General features: G+C 41.7%; 1 protein-coding gene across 2 annotated transcripts in view; it reads right to left on the bottom strand.

Moving 5' to 3' along the window:
- The window catches only part of pknox2 (pbx/knotted 1 homeobox 2), a 119,801-nt gene that overhangs the window by 6,559 nt on the left and 86,606 nt on the right, over positions 1-26,636 (bottom strand). For both annotated transcript variants that reach the window (XM_014197623.3, XM_082974684.1), the window contains 4 exons: positions 12,228-12,399; positions 6,637-6,822; positions 2,434-2,569; positions 1,256-1,353 (listed from right to left, as the gene is read on the bottom strand). In XM_014197623.3, the coding sequence (XP_014053098.3) occupies positions 1,256-1,353; positions 2,434-2,569; positions 6,637-6,822; positions 12,228-12,399 (592 nt within the window). The remainder of the gene's footprint in view (positions 1-1,255; positions 1,354-2,433; positions 2,570-6,636; positions 6,823-12,227; positions 12,400-26,636) is intronic.

Genomic DNA, 26,636 nt, shown 5'->3' with positions numbered 1-26,636 from the left:
CAAACCCCTTGACTTTTTCCACATTTTGTTACGCTTCAGCCTTATTTTAAAATGGATTAAATTGTTTTGTTCCCCCTCATCAAACTACACACAATACCCCATAATGACAAAGGAAAAACAGATGTATTTTTCTTCTCAAATGTATTAAAAATACAAAACTTAAATATCACATTTTCATAAGTATTCAGACCCTTTACTCAGTACTTTGTTGAAGCTCCTTTGGCAGCAATTACAGACTCAAGTCTTCATGGGTATGACGCTACAAGCTTAGCAGGCTTGTATTTGGGGAGTTTCTCCCATTCTTCTCTGCTGATCCTCTCAAGCTCTGTCAGGTTGGATGGGGGGTGTTGCTACACAGCTATTTTCAGGTCTCTCCAGAGATATTTGATCGGGTTCAAGTCTGGGCTCTGGCTGGGTCACTCCTCTGTTGTCTTGGCTGTGTACTTAGGGTTGATGTCTTGTTGGAAGGTACTAACAAATGGTTCACCTTCCAACAGGACAATGACCCTAAACACAGCCAAGACAACACAGGAGTGCCTTCGGGAAATGTCTCTGAATGTCCTTGAGTGGCCCAGCCAGAGCCTGGACTTGAACCCGATCAAACATCTCTGGAGAGACCTGAAAATAGCTGTGCGGCAACTTATGTAAATGTGATATGTATATTTATGTAAATGTGATATTTCAGTTTTTATTTGTAATAAATTTGCAAACATTTCAAAAAACCTGTTTTTGCTTTGTCATTATGGGGTATTGTGTATAGATTGATGAGGGGAAAAACCGATTTAATCCATTTTAGATTAAGGATGTAATGTAACAAAATGTGGAAAAAGTCAAAGGGTCTGAATACCTTCCGAATGCACTGTATGTACATATCTACCTCAATTACCTCGTAACCCTGTACATCAACTCGGCACTGGTACTCTATGTATATAGCCAAGTTATCATTACTCATTGTGTATTTATTCCTCGTGTTACTATCCTTCTATTATTTAAAAAAATGTGTCTCTGCAAAAAAGTTGATTTGACATGATTTTAATTGGTTTCTCACAAGCATTGAAATACGTGTACCTATAACAACAATAAGTTTTGGTGAGAAGAATGGTTTTGAATCTTGAATAGAGGGAACAGCAGGGATTGTGGGGACAAGATGGATTGTGGGGACAGCAAGGATAGTGGGGACAGCAGGGAATGTGGGGCGACTGGATTGCGGGGACAGCAGAGAGGGATATGCTAGGAGAGCAGCTGGTGAACTCACCTGTGAATTCTGGATCTGGATGGTCCCCTGGGAGAGTCCCTGGGTTAACACCTGCCCTTGCGATGTCACCATGGCAACCGGCTGATACAAGGTTCCACCTGAGGGGATAATTTGCGGTTATGAAAGTCAAATGGCTTCTTCTTCTGTGAAAAGCAGTCGGCCTTGCGCAGTTTCGACTCGAGAGATATATTATCTCACCCTAACACAACAATAACAACAACACGTAAACACGGACGGCGCGAATAAAGCACGAAACAAAAGGTGTATTCTTTCACCTCAAGGTCCTTGAGGAAGGAGTTGTTGTTTTGCTACTAATTACCACTCATTTAGATTCTCTGATTATGGGTGTTAAATTTGAGTTAATTTGAGTGTTGTGATCAAAGAGAAAGCTGGAATGAGATTGATTATTCTAGGTTGGAAGGGATTTCTGGAGGGTAGGGGTAACATTCCGCCGTACATAATAACAAGAAACCCATAGTCACACTCTTGAGTGATATAGAACACCTTCATTAACACAAAATGGTTATTCTTAATTATATGTCAACAGCCTCTGTTTTACATAGGATATGCTCTACCCTACCAGCACGCTGTTGCTGAAAGAAGCATTGATAAATACTTAGTGCATAACATGTATTGTGGCTAAACCTTCTCTCACCCTGTTGTTGTTTTAGATAATTCTGTTGTAAGTCCATTTTGTGCATGCAAGGTAGAACACTCTGTACAATTTGTACATAAACTGCAACTGTTCCTGCCTATGTATCTAAAATGTATAGGCAAAAGGGACAGTTGTTATAAAGTACAATGTAAAGATGTAATATTAGCAGGTTAGCGTTTTTCGTCATGAATCTTGTTATTGAGGCAACTCTGCAGAGTGGTCACTAGCTGGCACAGCCACAAAGTCATCAAATCTGACTTTAAACCTAACATTAGCCTTAAATCTAACCTTAACCATACTGTTAACCCTAATGCCTAACGCTAACATTAAATTATGACCAAAAAGCTCATTTTTGTTTTCAATACATTTTACAAAATAGACAATTTAGACTTTCCCGTCTAGCGGAAATCTCTCAGTTCTGCTTCCAGGACAAGACTCATCCCAATAAATGATAACAAGCATAATATTAGGGAAGGTGAGGTACCCATACAACTGGCTTGTGGAAGGTGGAAAGGCTTCTCACCTGACACCACCTGGGAGTTGATGGTAGTCATGGCAATGTTGCCCTGTTGCAGGGTCCCGGTGGGCACCATGATTCCCGAGGAGTTGACGGAGCTGGAGACTGATGTCATGGACGGAGAGGACGTCTGGAGGAGGTCCTGGAGAGGTCAGAGGTCATAAGAAGAGAAGGAACCAGTGAGGGGTCTGAGAAGGGCAGTTGAAGACTTACTGAATGTTGCAGATAGAAATGCCATGAATAGAGCTGACATGACTCATTATTGCAACATGTAGGAGAGAAATGTCTGTTCTTCAAAATGTATTTGCATCAAAACATTCCACAATGTTGTACACTACTGAATATGACTCAGACGTTTGGACACAAGTATAATGGCCTTTCAGAAAAACAAAACAGACTTGGCAGTAAAGTCAGCAGATAAAATCATGTTTGAATGTAATTGTTCTAACTAATTGCAGTTTTATAAAGGATGTCCATTCCAAAAACCACCTGGCATCCAGGGTGTATAAATTCTTAAATGAAAATACAAGGGGACTACACCTTCCGTTAAGGAAAAAGATTTGAAGATGAATATACAAGAAATGTAATGGAACAAGGTGCAGATTGTTTTTTAAATGTACAGTCTTAAACACAAATGGTTCAGTATAATATAATGAATAGAACTTATTGGACTCCCTCTAAAATGTACAAGGCAAAAATGACAATGGACAGCAAATATTGGAGATTTAAATCAGATGATCATGTGCTTGTACATACAGTATGTTGGTCAAGTGTCCTAATAATAAAATAAAAGCATTGCAAGTTAGAATTTTGTAAAGTTAGTGTGGGAGAAGTGGAAAAACTATTGTTGTCGATCAATAATGACAAACCTCCTGGCATTGACAACTTAGATGGAAAGCTACTGAGAATGGTAGCGGACTCAATATCCACTCGTATCTGTCATACGTTTAATCTGAGTGTAGAGGAAAGTGTTTGTCCTCAGATCTGGAGGGAAGCCAAAGTAATTCCGCTACTCAAAAGTGGTAAAGCAGACCTATCAGCTTGCTGCCAGCTCTTAGCAAACTGTTGGGAAAAATGTTGTTTGACCAAATACAATGCTATTTCTCTGTAAACAAATTAACAACAGACCTTTAAAAAAATCTATTTAACTAGGCAAGTCAGTTAAGAACAAATTCTTATTTACAATGACGGCCTAGGAACAGTGGTTAACTGCCTTGTTCAGGGACAGAATGACAGATTTGTACCTTGTCAGCTCAGGGATTTGATCTAGCAACCTTTCGGTTACTGGCCCAATGCTCTAACCACTACCTGCCACCCCAGATAGCCTAGTGAGCACTCAACATGATAAGAAGATTGTGGGAGCTGTACGGTTAGATTTCAGTGCAGCCTTTGATATTATTGACTATAACCTGTTGTTGAAAACGTATGTCTTATGGCTTTTCAATCGCTGCCATATCGTGGATTCAAAGCTATCTATGTAATGGAATCTTCTCTAATGTCAAACTTATAAAGTGTAGTGTACCACAGGGAAGCTCTTAAAGCCCTCTACACTTTTCTATTTTTACCAATGACCTGCCACTGGCATTAAACAAAGCCTGTGTCCATATATGCTGATGATTCAACCATATACGCATCAGCAACCACAGCTAATGAAGTCATTGAAACCCTTAACAAAGAGTTGCAGTCAGTTTTGGAATGGGTGGCCAGTAATAAACTTCTTCTGAACACAAACGTTTTAGACCTCAGCTGAATCTGGTAATGAATTGTGTGGCTGTTGAACAAGTTGAGACTAAATTACTTGGTTTTACCTTAGATTGTAAACTGTTATGGACAAAACATATATATTCAATGGTTGTAAGATGGGGAAAGGTCTGTACATAATAAAGAGATGCTCTGCATTTTTGAAACCACACTCAACAAAGCAAATCCTGTCCTGTTTTGTCTTATCTTGATATTGTCTACTCATAGGGATGTAAAGAAAGAACTAGTGAAGCTGCAGCTGGCCCAGAACAGAGCAGAACGTCTTGCCTTTCATTGAAATCAGAAGGCTAATATCAATAGTATGCATGTCAGTCTCTCTAGGCTAAGAGTTGAGGTAAGACTGACTGCATCACTTCTTGTTTTATAAGAAACATTGTGTTGGCAATTTTTTTGCATAGTCAGCTTACACACAGCACTGACACACTTACCCCACAAAACATGCCACCAGGGGTCTTTTCACAGTCCCCAGGTCCAAAACAAATTCAAGGAAACGTACAGTATTATACATGCCCTTCAATCTCATATTTATTTTATTGTATTTATTTATTTCACCTTTATTTAACCAGGTAGGCAAGTTGAGAACAACTCGCACTCATATAGTGCAAGTGAACAGCAAACCTGGTTTCAAAAAACAAATAAAGCAACACCTCACTGCACAACGCCTCTCCCCCATCTGACCTACTTGTTGTTTGTATGTACCGATATTTAACTGATAGATGCACACACACGCACAGTACATGTTCATGTTTTTAAATGTACACTATCGTTCAAAAGTTTGGGGTCACTTAGAAATGTCCTTGTTTTTGAAAGAAAAGCTACATTTTTTGTCCCTTAAAATAACATCAAATTGATCAGAAATACAGTGTAGACATTGTTAATGTTGTAAATGACTATTGTAGCTGGAAACGGCAGATTTTTAATGGAATATCTACATAGGCGTACAGAGGCCCATTATCAGCAACCATCACTCCTGTGTTCCTATGGCACATTGTGTTAGCTAGTCCAAGTGTATCATTTTAAGAGGCTATTTGATCATTAGAAAACTATTTTGCAATTAAGTTAGCACCGCTGAAAACTGTAGTTCTGATTAAAGAAGCAATAAAACTGGCCTTTTTAAACTAGTTGAGTATCTGGAGCATTAGCATTTGTGGGTTCGATTACAGGCTCAAAATGGCCAGAAACAAAGAACTTTCTTCTGAAACATGAAGGCTATTCCTTGCGAGAAATTGCCAAGAAACTGAAGATCTCCTACAACGCTGTGCACTACTCCCTTCACAGAACAAAGCAAACTGGCTCTAACCAGAATAGAAAGAGGAGTGGGAGGCCCCGGTGCATATCTGAGCAAGAGGACAAGTACATTAGAGTGTCTAGTTTGAGAAACAAGTCCTCAACTGGCAGCTTCATTAAATAGTACCTGCATAACACCAGTCTCAACATCAACAGTGAAGAGGCGACTCCGGGATATTGGCCTTCTAGGCAGAGTTGCAAAGAAAAAAACATATCTCAGACTGGCAAATAAATAGAAAAGATTAAGATGGGCAAAAGAACACAGACAATGGACAGAGGAACTCTGCCTAGAAGGCCAGCATCCCGGAGTCGCCTCTTCACTGTTGACGTTGAGACTGGTGTTTTGCGGATACTATTTAATGAAGCTCCCAGTTGACGACTTGTGAGGCATCTGTTTTATATTTTTGTTCAGTATAAATTGTAAAGCATTTTGTCTGTAATATATTTTTGTTATGTGTCGGAATGCAGTAAGACTACCTGTCACCATTGGCATTGGCTAATTGGGCTCCTAATAAATCAAATCAAACCCTATTGGAAAATAATATTCTCTCTATTTCAAGGAGCAATAAAAATGTAATACACACAAATGCAGCCTTTATCTTGCTGGGAATTAACCTCCCGGAGAATACACCAAATACTTCCATGCACAGGACACTAACTCTCATTGCTAAAAGGGTCATTTTAAGGGATTGGAAAGGGGAGCAGCCGCCCTCGTTTGCAGAATGGCTCCAACTATCTCTGTCAAATTTGAGATAACTATTGCAAATATAAATGGAGAGTCAAAATAAAAAGTTATGGGTCATGCTTGAAGTTACTTCCTTAGAGTGAACGAAAACAGGGGGAAATGTATGTAATTTATATTAACATACAAAATTAAAAGACGAAACAGATGAAACAGTTGGCTCTTTCTAAGTGCATACCAGAGACATTCTGTTTAGAGTGCATATGTGTATGCGTGTACCAGTGTGCATATCCCATGTCATTTCAAAGTCCAGTTTTGATTTAATTTTGGTTGACTTGTCAACTAACGTTAAACATGAAATGAGCAACAAAAATTCCCCATGTCATTCGTTAATTCAATGTCATCACATAGATTTTCTGCAGTTGAAATGACATGGAAACAATGTTGATTCAATGAGTTTTTGTGTGTCTGTTTCTTACCTGCTGCAGGCTAAGTGAGGTGTGCGAGGGCGAGTAGGGCCCGCCCAGGTCATTGCGAAGCAGGTTGTCGCTGTGCATCTTGGTCTTGAGGCAGGTGATGTAGCGGTTGCAAAAGTCCTTGCAGAGCTCATTAACCTTCTCCAGTTCCAGCAGGTGGATCCTCAGCACCTGGATGGCCTTCACCATCTGAGGAGAGAGAGAGAGGAAAATAAGCAGGCTCAATGACTGGGGAAAGAAGGAGGCTATATGCTAGCCTTCATGTTAGTCTGAGCTAGCTCAACTTTAGCTAGCTCCATTGTTGCTTTCCCCAGCTTTAAAAAAGTGTAACATTAGTACCTGGATGGCCTTCACCATCTGAGGAGAGAGAGACAAAGCCAGCAGGCTCAATGACAGGAGGAGTAGGCTACCTGCTACATGCTAGCCTGAATGCTAGGCTGGCTCAACATTGACTAGCTCCATGGTTGCCTTCTCCAGTTTGAATCAAAGGTATATAACCCAGCAGGATCGATAATTGACAATGGACGCCACAAGAAATCCCCAGGGGCTAGGGGTTGTTTCTGGACAGACCCCTTGTGTGCCTTATAGATGATGTGCTGGCCCTAGTCTGTCAGGCCCCGAACATTCTCAGATAGCCCTTGACATAACACTTGCTAATCCATGACCCTCTCAAAATTCTTCACCATGATCCAATCCTTTTCCCAACCAGGCTTCCCATTCCTGTGCTCATGCTCTCAAAGTCAGTGCTCAAGGGTACCAGACTGGGGTGGAAAAGTGCTTGGCCAAGGAGGAGATAAATCTGACTGTAATACCCTTGTTAAAACCAAGTTTTGAGTTTATTTGTTATGATTCATTGGTGTTAGATTTAAAAGATGATCAAATTGCTTCTGTATTGTAATGTCGTTAATGCATTTCTTTTGAAGAAATATTTATTTAATGTACAATTGAATTGGTTGGTTTACTTTTAAGTTTAGGTTTTGACCAATTAGGTAGCTTGTTAAGCTGTGGTCAATGGGAGAGTTGACCTGGTTAACAGGAGGACTGGGAAAGAGACGTTGAAGAAAGAGGAAAAAATATTATTTCACCTTTATTTACCCCGGTAGGCCATTTGAGAACAAGTTCTCATTTACAACTGCTACCTGGCCAAGATAAAGGAAAGCAGTGCGACAAAAACAACAACACAGAGTTACACATAAACAAATGCATAGCCAATTACACACTAGAAACAGCTATGTACAGTGTGTGCAAATGTAGAAGAGTAGGGAGGTAAGGCGATAAATAGGCCATAGAGGCGCAATAATGACAACTTAGCATTAACACTGAAGTGATTGATGTGCAGATGATGATGTGCAAGTAGAGGTACTGGGGTGCAAAAGAGCAAGATGATAAAGAACAATATGGGGATGAGGTAGTCGGGTGTGCTATTTACAGATTGGCTGTGTACAAGCTGCTCTGACAGCTGATGCTTAAAGTTAAAGAGGGACATATAAGACTCAAGCTTCAGTGATTTTTGCAATTCGTTCCAGTCATTGGCAGCGGAGAACTGGAAGGAAAGGCGGACAAAGTAAGTGTTGGCTTTGGTGATGACCAGTGAAATATATCTGCTGGAGCGCATGCTACGAGTGGGTGTTGCTATGGTGACCAGTGAGCTGAGATAAGGCGGGGCTTTACCGAGCAAAGACTTATAGATGCCCTGGAAGAAGTGGGTTTGGTGACGAATAAGTAGTAAGGACCAGCCAACGAGAGCATACAGGTTGCAGTGGTGGGTAGAATATGGGGCTTTGGTGACAAAACGAATGGCACTGTGATAGACTATATCCAGTTTGCTTAGTAGAGTGTTGGAGGCTATTTTGTAAATGACATCGCCGAAGTCAAGGATCGGTACGATAGTCAGTTTACGAGGGTATGTTTGGCAGCATGAGTGAAGGAGGCTTTGTTGCGAAATATGAAGCCGATTCTAGATTTAATTTTGGATTGGAGATGCTTAATGTGAGTCTGGAAGGAGAGTTTACAGTCTAACCAGACACATAGGTATTTGTAGTTGTCCACATATTCTAAGTCAAAACCGTCCAGAGTAGTTTTAAGCTAGGCGGGCGGGTTGGTGCGGGCAACAATCGGTTGAAGAGCATGCATTTAGTTTTACTAGCATTTAAAAGCAGTTGGAGGCCACGGAAGGAGTGTTGTATGGCATTGAAGCTTGTTTGGAGATTTGTTAACACAGTGTCCAAAGAAGGGCCAGAGCTATACAGAATGGTGTCGTCTGCGTAGAGGTGGATCTGTCATGACTTCCGCCGAAGTTGATGCCTCTCCTTGTTCGGGCGGCGTTCGGCGGTCATCGTCACCGGCTTTCTAGCTACCACCGATCCACATTTCTTTTTCCATTTGTTATGTCTTGATTGATCACACCTGGTTCCCATCTCATTATGATTATTTTCCCTATTTAACCCTCTGGTTCTCATTATGTTTTGTGTGTGATTGTTTGCTTGTCATCGTGTTAGTTGTTTTGTGTCAGGATTATTTATCCCTGCGTGGATTTTGATTTATGAGTTTCTTCGAGAGTAAAGTGCGTTATTTTACTCAGTTCTGTGTCCTGCACTTGACTCTATCCTCACCTCCACATAACTGACACTGACAGGATCAAAGAATCACCAGCAGCAAGATTGACATCATTGATATATACAGAGAAAAGAGTCGGCCTGAGAATTGAAGCCTGTGGCACCACCATAGAGACTGCCAGAGGTCCGGACAACAGGCCCTCCGATTTGACACACTGAACTCTATCTGAGAAGTAGTTGGTGAACCAGGCGAGGCAGTCATTTGAGAAACCAAGGCTATTGAGTCTGCCATTAAGAATGCGGTGATTGACAGAGTTGAAAACCTTGGCCAGGTCGATGAAGACGGCTGCACAGTACTCCCTTTTATTGATGCCAGTTATGATATCGTTTAGGACCTTGAGCGTGGCTGAGGTGCACCCATGACCAGCTCGTAAACCAGATTGCATAGTGGAGAAGGTACGGTGGGATTCGAAATGGTCGGTAATCTGTTTGTTAACTTGGCTTTCGAAGATTTTAGAAAGGCAGGGCAGGATGGATATAGGTCTATAGCAGTTTGGGTCTAGAGTGTCGGACCCTTTGAAAAGGGGGATGACCGCGGCAGCTTTCCAATCTTTGGGGATCTCAGACGATACAAAAGAGAGGGTGAACAGGCTAGTAATAGGGGTTGCAACAATTTCGGCAGATCATTTTAGAAAGAGAGGGTCCAGATTGTCTATCCCAGCTGATTTGTAGGGATCCAGATTTTGCAGCTCTTTCAGAACATCAACTGTCTGGATTTGGGTGAAGGAGAAGCTTGGGCAAGTTGCTGCTGGGGGTGTTGAGCTGTTGCCCTGGGTAGGGGTAGCCAGGTGGAAAGCATGGCCAGCCGTAGAAAAATGCTTATTGAAATGATCAGTTATCGTAAATTTATTGGTTTATTGGTGACAGTGTTTCATAGCCTCAGTGCAGTGGGCAGCTGGGAGGAGGTGCTCTTATTCTCCATGGACTTTACAGTGTCCCAAAACGTTTTGGAATTAGTGCTACAGGATGCACATTTCTGTTTGAAAAAGCTAGCCTTAGCTTTCCTAACTGACTGAGTATATTGGTTCCTGATGCTAATGCAGAACGCCAAAGGATGTTTTTGTGTTGGTCAAGGGCAGTCAAGTCTGGGGTGAACCAAGGGCAATATCTGTTCTTGCATGCTTATTTAAGATGGCGAGGAAAGCACTTTTAAAGAGCAACCAGGCATCCTTAACTGATGGGATGAGGTCAGTATCCTTCCAGGATACCCGGGCCAGGTCGATTAGATAGGCTTGCTCGCTGAAGTGTTTTAGGGAGCGTTTGACAGTGATGAGGGGTGGTCGTTTGACCGCGGACCCATTACGCACACAGGCAATGAGGCAGTGATCGCTGAGATCCTGGTTGAAGACAGCAGATGTGTATTTAGAGGGCAAGTTGGTCAGGATGATATCTAAGAGGGTGCCCATGGTTACAGATTTAGGGTTGTACCTGGTAGGTCTTTGAATAATTTGTGTGAGATTGTAGGACGGCCGGGGTGTTAAGCATATCCCAGTTTAGGTCACCTAACAGTACAAACTCTGAAGATAGATGGGGGGCAATCAATTCACATATGGTGAACATTATCAGTGTTGGTGAAGAAAAACTAGGAAAGAAGATGATAAAAATAGAACAAAACACGCATCTACCGAGTTTTGAAGGGAAATACTGATTTTATTTTATAAGAGAGCATTATTATTTTGTTAAGAAAGACTTAGTAGAGACTGAATCTACCGTCTCATCGTGGAGGTATTTGACAGCCTCGAGGTCAGCCTAGCATCGTGCGAGACCTGGAGAGAATTGCTTGTGGAAGATTAACCACAACGATGGGGTGCTTCGGGACTTCTTTTTTTTTTGCTCCAACGTGCGCCAACGGGTTTAAGCAATCTGGCAAGTAATTTGGACATGGGTTGTGAAAAATCATTGGGGTTTATTATTTTCATTTCTTTGATGTGGTACAGTGAAAATGTGACAATATACATCTTGAACTTTATGTCTGTTGCATTGGTGGAGTCATTTACTGTTGCATTGGTGGAGTCATTTACATTTTCTGTTTAAATGCATGAAAGCATATCCTTATATAATAACAAATCTATAATCATTCTACCTGAAGTTAATACCCTAGTTGTCATCACCCTAGCGAGTTTACAATAGGGATTCTTATTGGGGATGTCCTTCTCACCTAATATCCAATGCTGTTGAGATATTCTAAGTAAGGTAATATCGTAAGAGTCAAATTCGAGCCGGGTGAGACGTTACATGACAATTACCGATGCTTGTTTAATCGGGGCCTTGTGCCATCTCAGCCAGTCAGCTTCAGCTTACTGTCCTGTGGAAGAGTTAGTGTGTGCTGGGTCCAGCCCCCGACCAGCACCTCGTAAAGCACACAGATGCGGGGTAACTGACTGCCGCTCCACTTGTCGCCGAGCACCCACATAATGATTTCTCTCTCTCTAGCCACCCTCCCTATTTCTCCTAATTTCTAATTATTGCTAGCTGTCATAGAATGGTAGGAGGGAGAGATCATGAGGGGAAGAGTGGGAAAGGGGAAGATAGAGAAAGGGTGAATAGAATAGAAATAGATATTGAGAGAGACAAAGGAGGAAAGTAAGAGGTACAAGAGGGAGGGGGTAGAGGTAGACGTGTGTGAGAGAGCAAGAGAGAGAGCTAATTGAAGAGAGAACTGTGTACATGAGAAAGGGTGAGAGAGAAAATAAGACAACTTTATTGTGGATGGGACCTGAAAGGGATATTTAACAGAGCTCGCCTAACGCTGAGGAGGCATCTCAGTAGTCTAGCGTGGCTTACTAACGTTGAGGAGGCATCTCAGTAGTCCAGCGTGGCTTACTAATGTTGAGGATGATTTGCTCTCTCTACTGGTGGAGGAAGTCATTACAGTATGACTATTGCGATAACTGCTCAATATTAGGAAGCCATGTTAGACTTTGGGATGGATCAAATCCACGTTAAACTATTTAGATGGGCCCCAGGCAGGGTACTAACCAGGTTGTCCAGCTCAGGGTCCTCGCTGAAGAACGGCTTGTGGTCCTGCTCCTGCTGGTGGACAAAGTTTTCGATGTCCACATCGAAGCTGGCAGAGGTGATGCACTCGGAACCCTGGGTGGCCTGCTCACACTTCTCAAACAGCAGGGCCAGCAGTGGGAATAGAGGGTGTCTGGAAGGATAGGAGAAGACAGGAAGTAGTTAAACTTCATAACTGCTCTAGCTGTATCTTGATTGCCGTATAAGTAGTAGTTCTAGGTACAAAGAGGAAAAATAACTCTGTTTGAGAAGAAGTTGCATCGGTATTGGCGTATTTGAAGTATGTGTCATGTTAACAGACTGAGGCCGGTATTCAATCCGATCGCGATTTTTCGACAATGGTCCTTTTAAAGGCAATGTTTCCGTGTTCGCTGAGTTCACAGTAAACACTGCATATGTCGGCTCAATCGTAAATTACCTAAATGGAGCATTGTCCCAATGTGCGATCAGATTCAATCCTGGCCTTAGAGGGAAGTTTAGTTGTGCATTGTGTGTTAACTACAGCATGTTATACTGCAACAATGCTCTATTTGACACGCAGGAACTGCATTAGCAAGATAACTCAAAAGACAAATGCAACAGACAAAGAAAACGGTAGACAATGAGATCCAACTGGGCACAAACTAGTTGTTTCAATGTAATTTGTCAACATAATGTGATGTTGAATCTATGTTTGAAACTCATTTGGATTTGCAAAAAGTAATCAACCAGTAGTGTTTTCCTATGATTTCAACCAGCGTTGCAAACATTGAAATACAATTACTTAACCTAACTTCAACATAATCATCAAAACGATGTACTGTATACGTTGAAATCCATGTAAAATTGCAAAGAATCTCACTTAGAATCTACGTGGGAATTGCAGCACAGTTTATGTCATGCAACATCAGATCCATTCTTTTCATGACCATGTTGTTCTTTCTGCTTGCATTTTGTATTTATATTGCGGTGTGTATTTTCTGTAAAGTATATAATTCAGGGCTCACCTGTAAAAGAGCCATTGGTTATAGTATGACTCCCTGATAAAATAAAGGTTTAAAAAATTATATATATAGTGTATATTGGATGGATTAAATTGTTGAATTTAAAATTTGATTAGACATATTTTATTTGACCTTGTTTCAATGTCGATAGTAAAAAGGTATGTTTGAATCAATGTCAATGTTTCAACATCATGCCATCAACCTAAATAAAGAGAAGTCAATATTGAAATAAAATCTGAAGCCACAACGACTTCTGCCTGAACAGTGACTCCGTACTGGTATAATGAGGGGACATGTACCATCCAGATGACTACCTCTATGTACCTATGCATAGCTTAGGAAACAAGTTGTGTTAGTTTCTGCTGAGCTATCATCTCAACACATATGAAGACTGATCAGCTTCCATACTCATTTGCATAGCTATGCTGTACCGTAATAACATTGAATAATTGAAAGTAACTCCTTTAACTTGTTTTACACAAGCTATGTGAAAGTAAGTTCAGAATAAGATTGGGTTTATGTAGGCTACATTCAATGTAGTACATTGACATCTGATTTCCCAAAGGACACCATCATTTCAATGAGTAGTTAGGTATACTATCATTAATGTATGATTGATTGATAGAAATTTAGAAGTATTTACTATTAGCCCTAGAAATAGGATGCCACATGAATGATATTAATAATACACTTTTACCTTTGGAAATTGTATTTGATAAATATGTTATTCATAATACTCTGAACAAAAATATAAACGCAACATGCAACAATTTCAACGATTTTAATGAGTTACAGTTCATATAAAGAAATCAGTAAATTTAAATAAATAAATTAAGCCATAATCTATAGATTTCACATGACTGGGTAGGGGCACACCCATTTGTGAGTCCACCCACTGGGGAGCAAGACCCAGCCAAATCAGAATTTGTTTTTACCCACAAAAGGGCTTTATTACAGACGGAAATACTCCTCAGTTTCATCAGCTGTCCGGGTGGCTAGTCTCAGACGATCCCGCAGGTGAAGAAGCTGGTTGTGGAGGTCCTAGGCTGGCATGGTTACACGTGGTCTGCAGTTGAGGCCGATTGGACATACTGCCAAATTAACATTCAATTCTCTGGCAACAGCTCTGGTGGACTTTCTTGCAGTCAGCATGCCAATTGCACACTCCCTCAAAACTTGAGACATCTGTGGCATTGTGTTTTGTGATAGAGTTTATATTTTAGTTCAGTATATATATATACACTGCTCAAAAAAATAAAGGGAACACTTAAACAACACAATGTAACTCCAAGTCAATAACATTTCTGTGAAATCAAACTGTCCACTTAGGAAGCAACACTGATTGACAATAGATTTCACATGCTGTTGTGCAAATGGAATAGACAACAGGTGGAAATTATAGGCAATTAGCAAGACACCCCCAATAAAGGAGTGGTTCTGCAGGTGGGGACCACAGACCACTTCTCAGTTCCTATGCTTCCTGGCTGATGTTTTGGTCACTTTTGAATGCTGGCGGTGCTTTCACTCTAGTGGTAGCATGAGACGGAGTCTACAACCCACACAAGTGGCTCAGGTAGTGCAGCTCATCCAGGATGGCACATCAATGCGAGCTGTGGCAAGAAGGTTTGCTGTGTCTGTCAGCGTAGTGTCCAGAGCATGGAGGCGCTACCAGGAGACAGGCCAGTACATCAGGAGACGTGGAGGAGGTCGTAGGAGGGCAACAACCCAGCAGCAGGACCGCTACCTCCACCTTTGTGCAAGGAGGAGCAGGAGGATCACTGCCAGAGCCCTGCAAAATGACCTTCAGCAGGCCACAAATGTGCATGTGTCTGCTCAAACGGTCAGAACCAGACTCCATGAGGGTGGTATGAGGGCCCGATGTCCACAGGTGGGGGTTGTGCTTACAGCCCAACACCGTGCAGGACGTTTGGCATTAGCCAGAGAACACCAAGATTGGCAAATTCGCCACTGGCGCCCTGTGATCTTCACAGATGAAAGCAGGTTCACACTGAGCACGTGACAGACGTGACAGAGTCTGGAGACGCCGTGGAGAACGTTCTGCTGCCTGCAACATCCTCCAGCATGACCGGTTTGGCGGTGGGTCAGTCATGGTGTGGGGTGGCATTTCTTTGGGGGGCCGCACAGCCCTCCATGTGCTCGCCAGAGGTAGCCTGACTGCCATTAGGTACCGAGATGAGATCCTCAGACCCCTTGTGAGACCATATGCTGGTGCGGTTGGCCCTGGGTTCCTCCTAATGCAAGACAATGCTAGACCTCATGTGGCTGGAGTGTGTCAGCAGTTCCTGCAAGAGGAAGGCATTGATGCTATGGACTGGCCCGCCCGTTCCCCAGACCTGAATCCAATTGACCACATCTGGGACATCATGTCTCGCTCCATCCACCAACGCCACGTTGCACCACAGACTGTCCAGGAGTTGGCGGATGCTTTAGTCCAGGTCTGGGAGGAGATCCCTCAGGAGACCATCCGCCACCTCATCAGGAGCATGCCCAGGCATTGTAGGGAGGTCATACAGGCACGTGGAGGCCACACACACTACTGAGCCTCATTTTGACTTGTTTTAAGGACATTACACCAAAGTTGGATCAGCCTGTAGTGTGGTTTTCCACTTTAATTTTGAGTGTGACTCCAAATCCAGACTTTCATGGGTTGATAAATTGGATTTCCATTGATTATTTGTGTGTAATTCTGTTGTCAGCACATTCAACTATGTAAAGAAAAAAGTATTTAATAAGATTATTTCTTTCATTCAGATCTAGGATGTGTTTTTTAAGTGTTCCCTTTATTTTTTTGAGCAGTATATATTGATAAGACTATTATTAATATGTATTAATATCATGAATTTGGCATTCTATTTACAGGGCTAAATTGTCATACGATGTTTTGTGATTTACATTGCATGAAGTGTTGCCACACTATGAAAAAGGTACAGTATCTAGTCAACCTGTTTGTGATGCCGTCTGACACCTGCACCCAATTGACCTGATTGCCTTATTAGTATGAGAAGCCTACGATAATTAACACAAAGCACAACCAATTTCAAGCTAAACAAGCCCCGTGGAGAAGACAATTGCTGAAGAGGTAAGACAATAATTTTATCACCTATAGACTTATTTTGATTGTTTGTTGGACTACTGCAATTGAGCTGTGACTTGTCATCAATGGTGGCGTAAATGCCATGCAGCTGTTTTAGCTCTTGTAGAGTTTAGCAATAATGGAAAATCTGACATTTCTACTGAAACTAGTGTAGATGGTAACGTGAGTGACACCTCCAGTGTTACAACAAGTGATCGTACTGAAAGGTTGTTTGATAGGGATGAGATTAAGAGGTCATCTGATTGTGTGAAGCAGGATCTTCTCAAACTGCAACAAAGGGTGGTATATGTGTGAAGCTGGGTTCTTGGGCTAATGAAAATAACCTCACCAGTGGTGGAATAAATCGTTTCAGATTAAAGGCTCTTGGAACGGAAGGGTAGAGTTAAACTCCGAGGGGACACATCCAAAGAGAAATTATGAATTCAATAACTTGGCCTACATGGCTAGCCATCAAGTGGTCCTGTGTGGCTCAGTTGGTAGAGCATGGTGTTTACAACACCACGGTTGTGTGTTTGATTCCCACGGGGGACCAGTACGGAGATAAAATTTATGAAATGTATGCATTCACTACTGTAAGTCGCTCTGGATAAGAGCATCTGCTAAATGACTAAAATGTAATGTAAATGTAAAATGTAAGTAGCTACATCTCCATTAGTGGAGTTTCTTGTATTTCATGGTTTCTATTAGATTATATGCATATGCTGTGTTTGGGTGTCATGATTTTCCTTAAATGAGGCCCTAAAACATGCACTGTCTTCCTGTCAGAAAATCAAGTTGTCAGAGGCTCTGATCTCCTTTCAAAGGCTTATTGCCAAAATAATTTGCCTGACAACCTCGGTGACTGGCAGGACTTGACTGACGAAAGGCCACACACAGGCAGTTTTTGCTTTACACTGGTCCCATAGTATTGAAGGATGTTTCCAAAAAAGTCTAACCTGGACGACGCTGTCGCATCCGGCCACGACCGGGAGACCCATGAGGCTGCGTACAATTGGCCCAGCGTCGTTCGGGTTAGGGGAGGGTTTGGGCGGCCGGGATGTCCTTGTCCCATGCACACTGACTTCGGTTGCCAGCTGTACGGTGTAACTACCAATTGGACATCATGAAAAAGGGGTGAAAATAAATAAAAGTCCACATAATCCATTGGTACAAGAGACGAGGCGACTGTCTGAATCAAGCCAAGTGAAACATACTGCCAAGAACATCCAACCATCATCACCGTTGGTAGGATAATCATAATCATAGGTCATCAATTTTATTTTCCAATGATTGCATGTTAGCAAGTAAAACGGATGGCAGTGGGACTTCACTCGCTCGCCTAAGGATTCTCAGAAGGCAGCCCGATCTGTGCCCTCTTTTCCTCCATCTTTTCTTAACGCAAATGACGTCGATTTGGGCTAGTTCTCCCGGGTAGCAGCAACATTATGTACAAAACAAGTTATAAAATAAGTTACAAACAATGCAAAAAAACTAACAAAATAGCAAAGTTGGTTAGGAGAATGTAAAACATCAGCCATCCTCTTCGACGCTATCTTATCAGGTAAATAGCAGATACATTATTATACTTGAAAATGCAATAAGTAAACATTGCTGGTTGTTACAATTGATTGTTAAATTGTTTTGAACCTTCACCCACCATTCAGAATGAAAACAGCAATGTGAAGACGTCAAAATAATCAAAGCCAGTGAAGTGGAGGAGCTCTCCAAGAGAAACCGAAAGAAAACTACATTCAAAGAATTTATAACTGGTATGTTTCAACACATATTGGCAGTTTATGTACATTCAGTTTAATTGGCATGGTTTTTATTCTTTATACTGTCGCGTGTTTAGAATTGCATGAGGAATGTCATCTCCCACCTCCAGCCACTACTGCCTCCAAGTTATATAAGTATGGTAGTCTGCCATGCTGATTACTAATCGACCCATTTTCCCTAAACTTTAGACACCAAACAACCACATTGCCTGTTAATAGAGTGGTAGGACCTTTTACCGTATTACTTTAACTGATCCATTCAAATCTCCAAGCGTGTGGCTAGAGGGACGGTAGCCTCAACCCAGACAGAATCATTCCATGTTTCACCATTGTTAGTGTAGTGAAACTGAGCTGAAATCCATCCGGATTTCCAGGCTAGGGGGTAGGGCTTGGGAGGTTAACTTCTGCATGTTGTAGAATTTTGGTTTAAAATTGGTTATGTGTTTATGTTGACTATTTAGAAGTCTTCTTCCACTTGAATAAAACTAAAAAGGATGTTATTTTACACTTTATTTTCAGGCAAAGGTCTACCCAAGCCCCCTCCAAAATGTTCCCTGATACACCAGAAAACTTGTGTCACTGCTACCAAGAAGGCTCAAATGCAGCACAAGCCACTAAGTAATGACGACCCCTTTTTCTCCCTAATTTCGTGATATCCAATTACAGTCCCATTGCTGCAACTCCTGTACGGACTCGGGAGAGGCAAAGGTTGAGAGCCGTGCGTCCTCCAAAACATGACCCTGCCAAGCTCGCTTAAAACCTCTTGACGGGCTCGTCCCGTATGCGGGACGGACATCCAGCGAAAAAATCCTATCGCCATTAGCATAACGGAATTTAATATATATATTTTTTCAAATATAGGACTATGTTATATCGTTTTACAGATACACCTCTCCTGAATCACATTGTCCGATTTCAAAAAGGCTTTACAGCAAAAGCAAAACATTAGATTATGTTAGAGGAGTATATCGTAAAAGTAGCCACATAGCCATTTTCCGACCAACCACATGCATCACAAATAACCAAAAAACAGCTAAATGCAGCACTAACCTTTTACAGACTTCATCAGATGACACTCCTAGGACATCATGTTACACAATACATGCATTCTTTTGTTCGATAAAGTTAATATTTATATATAAAAACAGCATTTTACATCGACGCGTAACGTTGACTAACTATTTTCCCTCAAATGCATCCAGTGAAACAGCGCTACAATATACTAAATTACTATTCGAAAACAAATGTAATATTGTCATTCTAAGATTTATAGATGAATATCTCTTGAAAGCACCTGTAATGCCAGATTTAAAAATAACTTTACTGGGTAATCACACTTTGCGATAAAAGGGGATGCGATACTCAGAAAATAGGCTAGCAATACAGGTCAGCGCCATCTTGGAACAATCGCATATCAAATCTAGTCTTGTATACTATTGTCAATAATCCCTTACCTTTGATTGTCTTCATCAGAAAGCACTTCCAGGAATCCCAGGTCCACAACAAATGTATTTTCGTTCGAAAAAATTAATCCTTTATGTTCCAATAGCTTGTTCTTGTTAGCGCGTTCTGAAGGCTGCACCAAAAGTTCCGTCGTGCGCGGGACACCTCTTTCGAAAAAATGCATTTTTTTTTTATTTAGGTTTGTTCAAACATGTCAAATGTTGTATAACATAAATCTTTAGGGCCTTTTTCAACCAGAGCTCCAATAAGATTCAAGGGGGATGATTGCATTGTCTTTCAAAACGTTTCGAAAAGGGAGGGTAGCCAGGGGCGCCAGCGTCATAATGGTGATGGCCCTCCTCATGTGACCACTTTCCACAGCGTCTCATTCATTCAGTTTTCACAGTAGAAGGCTCAAATCACTTTGTAAAGACTGGGGACATCTAGTGGAAGCAATAGGAAGTGCTCAATGAACCATTGCTCACTGTGTGAATTATAGGCAAAGTGGTGAAGTTGAGTCCGCAATTCAGAATTCCACATCCTGTTACGATCGGTCTCGGGGTTTTGACTGTCATATGAGTTCTGTTATACTCACAGACACCATTCAAACAGTTTTAAAAACTTTAGGGTGTTTTCTATCCACAAGTATTAATTATATGCATATCCTAGCTTCTGAGTTTGAGTAGGAGGCCGTTTAAAATGGGCACGAATTCTTTTCAATAATCACTGTAGCTCCCCCTATCCTAGGCGAACGACAAGAGGTTAACTCGGAAGCCAGCCGCACCGACGTGTCGGAGGAAACACCGTACAACTGGTGACTGAAGTCAGCTTGCAGACGCCCAGACACCGCAAGGAGTCGCTAGAGTGCAATGGGACAAAGAATCCCGGCTGGCCAAACCCTCCCCTAACCCAAACGACGCTGGGCCAATTGTGCGCTGCCTCATGGGTCTCCCGGTCACAGTCTGCTGTAATGCCTCAAGCACTGCAATGCAGTGCCTTAGACCGCTGCGCCACTCGGGAGGCCCCAACATCGTGAGGTCCCAACATCATTGTATTTAATAAAGGTATTCCATTTGTAAAAACCATTGGCATGATGTTGTCTAATCTATTATTTCAGAGAATCATCTTGGTCTCTCACATGGCTTATAAGGTTGCATTTTAGGTTGCCTTTTTACACTTTTACACTTGCATGTGTTTTTTGGTGGGAGAGGGCCTAACCAAGCGCCATAACCTGTACCACTGCCACTAAGACGTAAAAGGATAAAACGCCTTGCAAGCCACCAAGTATTGGTGGTGAGGTGAAATGGCAAACTAAAACACCATGCAAGCCACCAAGTGGGTGGATGGGGCAACGACAAACTAAAACGTTGCGCAAGTCCCCACCCAGCGGTTTATAGTGCGGTGGACCCTTCACAACATAAGCCAACCCCTTATTCTCATTCTTGATCGATATTTGGGAAAGGTATTCTAATTTTACCAAGAATTGCCATGTGGTCCAATATTTTCCATTAGAGAATCTTGAGCATTCATGCTCCAATGATAGGTCATGTGGGAGATTGAGGTCTCCTTCTGCCTCTTCAGATGAGATCCCCCTCACCAAAGCACTACAAAGGCTCAGACCCTTTCCTATAACGGAAGCAAGTATGACACATTTCTTTTGTGTGAGTGCAACCATATCCGTAGGCTAGTTGGATTTCCAAATAACAAGAAGTGATTAATATGGTTTTAATCTTCAGTTCTATTTCATTTGTTTCCTGTTATAGTCTTGTCCAGTCAATTCTACGCAAGTATCCATAAACTTTGATATATATTTTCTCCTTTACATTGACACCAAGAATAAAGATACTGCAGTAAACAGTCATTCTTACCTGAGGTGCAGAAGTTGAAACCACTATATTAAACAGAGGGGGCTTTGCAGATGGATCATTTCCATATCATTCCCACTTAACGTCTTCATATTGAGTCATACCATAGCTAAATGTCCTAGGCAACATGAGAAAACGATCCACACTAGGGTTGCACAACTTCTCCAAAATCCCCAATTTTTCATTATTCCTGGATTGAAGATTCACAGAATCAGAAGGGAATAAGTAGGGTGTCAGAAAGCCTTCAAAAAGGAGTTCTGGAAATGTTGGGAAAATTAACAGATTTTTAAAACCCTAGTCCAAACTATTGATAACACAGTGATACGGGGTTGCATCAAACAGTTTGTTCGTTATTTTGTTTACTTGTCAGGTGGTGAAAAAGGAATCTCTGAACACTTCAATCAGATGCAATTTGAGTTTTAATTGCTTCTGATTAAAGTGTGTGTAGGCTGCTTTTTCACTCGATCATATGCATTTACTCCTGCATCTTTACTTAGCCGGCAGATAATTTCACTGGACACGTCATTTCAACATGGAAATATGGGTAATATTTGGTTGAGACAATGATCAATAAGATTTCAACCTTTATTCACCCATTCAAAAGACAGGCAACAGTTATTTATTTTATTTTGGTACTATAGTTTGAAAACTATACTTAATTCATAATCAACTATTGGAGTGAAGTTGAGAACACATTGTGATCTGATTTGACCAAAACACACCATGAATTCAACAGGGATTGTCACCAATCCGTGAAGTGTGTTGATTAGACGTTTAGAAGTAGTTGCCATTTTATGATGTAGGCTTCTTTACATAAGGATAAGAGCCTAAGATAAGAATATGAAAACAGACTATCAACCAGGATGTTGCACGCTCTTGAAAAGCACAATACAATTGTACTCTTGGTGCAAAATGTATCTTCCAGACTTAGGGTCTATAGTACTGTTGGCTATTTTCATTCTGTGTAACACAATTAGAGCAGTGACCTCGAACAGCATTGTGTAAACCTTTGTCCATGTAAAAACTTTTTGTTAGTCAAGAATGGTTGAAATGGGGAACAAGTGAGCAACTATGTACATATATTCTGGTCATGTCCAAAGTTGAAAGTGTATTGGGATGATGTTTATACAGCTTTAAATGTGGTGTACCATGTAGAAACACCACCACTCCTTGGTGGCTATCCTGGGGGTGATTCCAGAGTGCATAGAGGGAAGGGGTCAGAACTGTCTTTTGCAGATTTTGCTCACAGCAATCCAATTAAATGGTTAAAACCCAACCCTCCAACATATAACTTGTGGCTGCAAAAGGTTTGGGAGCTGTATGAGATGGAATAAATAACACATTCACTTAGATTAAAAAGACCTACATTAATTAACATGGAGCCCAGTAATGAGACCTCTCTGGGATAGGGGGCGGTATTTTCACGTCCGGATGAAAAGCATGCCCAGAGTAAACTGTCTGCTACTCAGGCCCAGAAGCTAGGATATGCATATTGTAGATTTGGATAGAAAACACTCTGAAGTTTCTAAAACTGTTTGAATGATGTCTGTGAGTATAACAGAACTTATTTGGCAGGCGAAACCCAGAGGACAAACCAACCAGGATTTTTTTTTGAGGTCACTCTCTTTTCAATGGGTTTTCTATGTGTATCTAGATTTATAAGGCACTTGCTTGAAGTTCCTATCGTTTCCACTGGATGTCAACAGTCTTTAGAAACTGGTTGATGTTTTTCCGTTGTGTAATGAAGAAGTAGCCCTGTTCAGAACGAGGGTCGAGTGAAGTGTACTGTTGTGGTTGAGGTGCGTGACCTGAAAGCACGCTCCACTTTGTTTTCCTCTGGTATTGAACACAGTTTATCCCGTCTTAAATTGTATCGATTATTTACGTAAAAAAATAACTAAAGTTGTATTAGGAAAGTTGTTTGGACAAAGATTACAGGTAACTTATGAGATATTTTGTAGTCATGTTGCGCGAGTTGGAACCGTTTTTTTTCTGGATCAAACGCGCCAAATAAATGGACAATTTGGAGATGTTTATGGGACATATTGGAGTGCCAACAAAAGAAGATCTTCAAAGGTAAGGCATGAATTACCGTAAATTCCGGACTATAAGCCGCAACTTTTTTCCCACGCGTTGAACCCCACGGCTTAAACAATGACACGGCTAATATATGGATTTTTCCCTCTTTCAAAAAAAAAAAAAAAAAAAAACACATTCTGTGACGTGCTCAGTTTTTTGCCGGCATGAAGCTTTCATTAGACCAATGAAATTGCCGAACGGGTTAAGGTCAAACAACTTTTTTGTTTACTGTTTAGATTAAATCGAGCGCTCTCACTCTTCCAATCATTCTGATTACGGTAGTCATTTTGTCACCCTCATCATGGCAAAGATACGGAGAAATGTGTTTGATGCAGCTTTCAAGTTGAAGGCGATTGATCTGGCTGTTGGAAAAGGAAATAGAGCTGCTGCACGGGAGCTTGGTCTTAATGAGTCGATGATAAGACGTTGGAAACAGCAGCATGAGGAATTGACTCAGTGCAAAAAGACAACTAAAGCTTACTGCAAATTTTTTATTTTTTGTTACAAGCCGTGTTTCGTTAAAGCCTATTTATTTTTGTTACAAGCCGTGTTTCGTTAAAGCCTGTGTAAAGTTAATTTGTTTCAATGTACCGGTAGGCACCTGCGGCTTATAGACATGTGCGGCTTATTTATGTTCAAAATATTATTTATTTTTTAATTCAGTGGGTGCGGCTTATATTCAGGTGCGCTTAATAGTCCGGAAATTACGGTATATCGTTATTTCTGAGTTTTGTGTCGCGCCTGGCGGGATGAAATATGATTGTCTGTGTTTGTTTGATGGGGTGCTGTCCTCAGATAATCGCATGGTGTGCTTTTGCCGTAAAGCCTTTTTGAAATCGGACACTGTGGTTGGATTAACAAGAAGTTTATCTTTAAAATGTTGTTTAATATTTGTATGTTTGAGGAATTTTAATTATGAGATTTCTGTTGTTTGAATTTGGCGCCCTGCAATTTCACTGGCTGTTATCGAGGTGGGACGCTAGCGTCCCACAAATCCCAGAGAGGTTTTAACATTTTATTTGTGCTATTTTGTGTGTGGGTTTGGATGTCTTTTTCTATTGCTCTTTTTGTTTATAATAATTATTATCTCTGGCTGGAAATGTATCAGCTTACATATTCACTTATTTTACCATGTAGCATGAACTGTACCAATCTGTATTAATATTTGTTTATATTTATCTGCTTTTTAAAATTGTTAAAAAAAGAACAGTTGAAATAATGTATTGCACCCCAAAATAGATGTACAAGCCAAACAAAAGTACAAATCTGGCACAGGCTTCTGGAAACACAGATAAGATATACAATAAACAAAAAATTACTCTCTCATCCACTTACTTATTGGCCCTTGTGGTCAGGTGCATATTTCAGGCAGGTTGACACCGCCTGTAGTATTTCTGCCTCTGTAGCCTTTGGTTTTGCCACGTGCGTGTGTCGGTCTGTGCCTACATGTATGCATGCATGAATCCATCAGCGTATGTACGAATGTGTGTGTGGGTGTGTGTGTGTGTGTGTGTGTGTGGGGTGGTGTGAGGGAGTAGGTAGTTAGGGGGAAAGCAGGCATGCAGCACACAGGAATACTGTAGGATGCTGGGAGAGTGGGCCTCTGCTCTGGCTCTAACCTATGGCTCTCATTTGCAGCCTATATTAGACTGTAATCTACCTGATCCCGATTTAATGTGACTCCCTCGGCCAGACATGAGACGAATACTAAACAGGCAGCCATGCGCAGATCACCGAGCTGCAGTCCCCACGGCCTCGTCCAATGGGTGTGTGTGGGGGGGGGGGGGGGGGGGGGGGGGGGGGGATCAGTATAAGTGCCAACCACTTCCTCCCTCTGGCTGCAAAGGTGTATTATGTTCATTAGGGCCTGTTTTTCAGGTCCTATTCTATGGCAGGTGTTCAACTGGACTAGTTATTACTTAACTTGCTGCTGATCTAAGAAATCGAAGTGTTGTAGACAGTTATTTTCTTATGAGATAATAAAGCAATTTGTCATGTTGTTGATTCCAACAGCTGCCTTTCTCACAAGTGATGATTTTCAGCTTTGGAGTGGAATGTTTGTTTGCCTTTCGTCAGTGGTGTTCTCTGTAAACACACAGACACACACAAAAACTGGTGTAATGGAAATATGACACCATGTGGCAGGGCTGGATTGGCCATCTGGCAATTCTGGCAGATGCCAGAAGGGCTGGACCATTTTTTTAGCTGGGTGGGCTGTTCAAAATTGACACACACAAATTAAAAAAGTGACATTGCCTGTGGAAACGGCTGGCCCCTCTACCAAGATTCTCTCCCGGATGAGGCAGCCCGAAAGCTACTTTGATTACGTCAAGAACCCGTAGTGTGGCAGATTACGCGGTAGACTTTCACACGTTGGCAGCCGAGAATGCCTGGAACCCGGAGTCTCTGTTCGATACTTTTCTTCATGGACTATCGGAGGAGATTAAAGATGAGCTCGCAGCTCGGGAGTTACCCCTGGACCTTGATTCCATCATAACCTTAACTATAAGGATCGATGGACGTCTACGGGAATGCAGGAGGGAGAGGTCTATTTTCGGCCCCGCTCGTTTGTCCACGGCTGCTTGCTCGCCCCCGAAGAACCCCGGAAGTCCCCGACGCCTGCATTTCCGAGAGGATTCGAAGTCACCTGAGTGCCCTCGAATCATCGGGAACGGGCGACTCGTTTTCTACTGTGCCTATGCAACAGGGCAGAGCTAGATTGTCGCCTCAGGAATGATTACATAGGCTTTACTCCAACAGTTGCCTGTATTGTGGTGCTATAGGGCAACACAAATCCACCTGTCCAGTGAAAGACCAGACTCATCAGTTAGGTACGAGTACTATGGTGGGCCATACTGGGAGTTTTCTTACTCCCATTACTCGTACTCCCTTCCATGTTATCCTGCTGTGGGGTGACCAGTCTAAACTTTGGGGCTGATGAGAGTTTTATGGACCCTACTCTGGTATCGGAGCTGGGTATCTCCACACAACTTCTCTCCGTTCCCATGGACACCAGAGCACTGGAGGGACGCACTATTGGCAATGTCACTCATAATACGGTGCCCATTAACCTGCCTGTGTCGGGCAATCACAGAGTCCATACAGCTTCTTCTCATTGAATCTCCCTATGT

Source organism: Salmo salar, chromosome 04 (assembly GCF_965601325.2).
Source record: "Salmo salar chromosome 04, fSalSal1, whole genome shotgun sequence".
Lineage (NCBI taxonomy): Eukaryota > Metazoa > Chordata > Actinopteri > Salmoniformes > Salmonidae > Salmo > Salmo salar.
The sequence above is the reverse complement of the archived record's forward strand: the minus strand, read 5'-3'. Positions and strand labels throughout refer to the sequence as shown.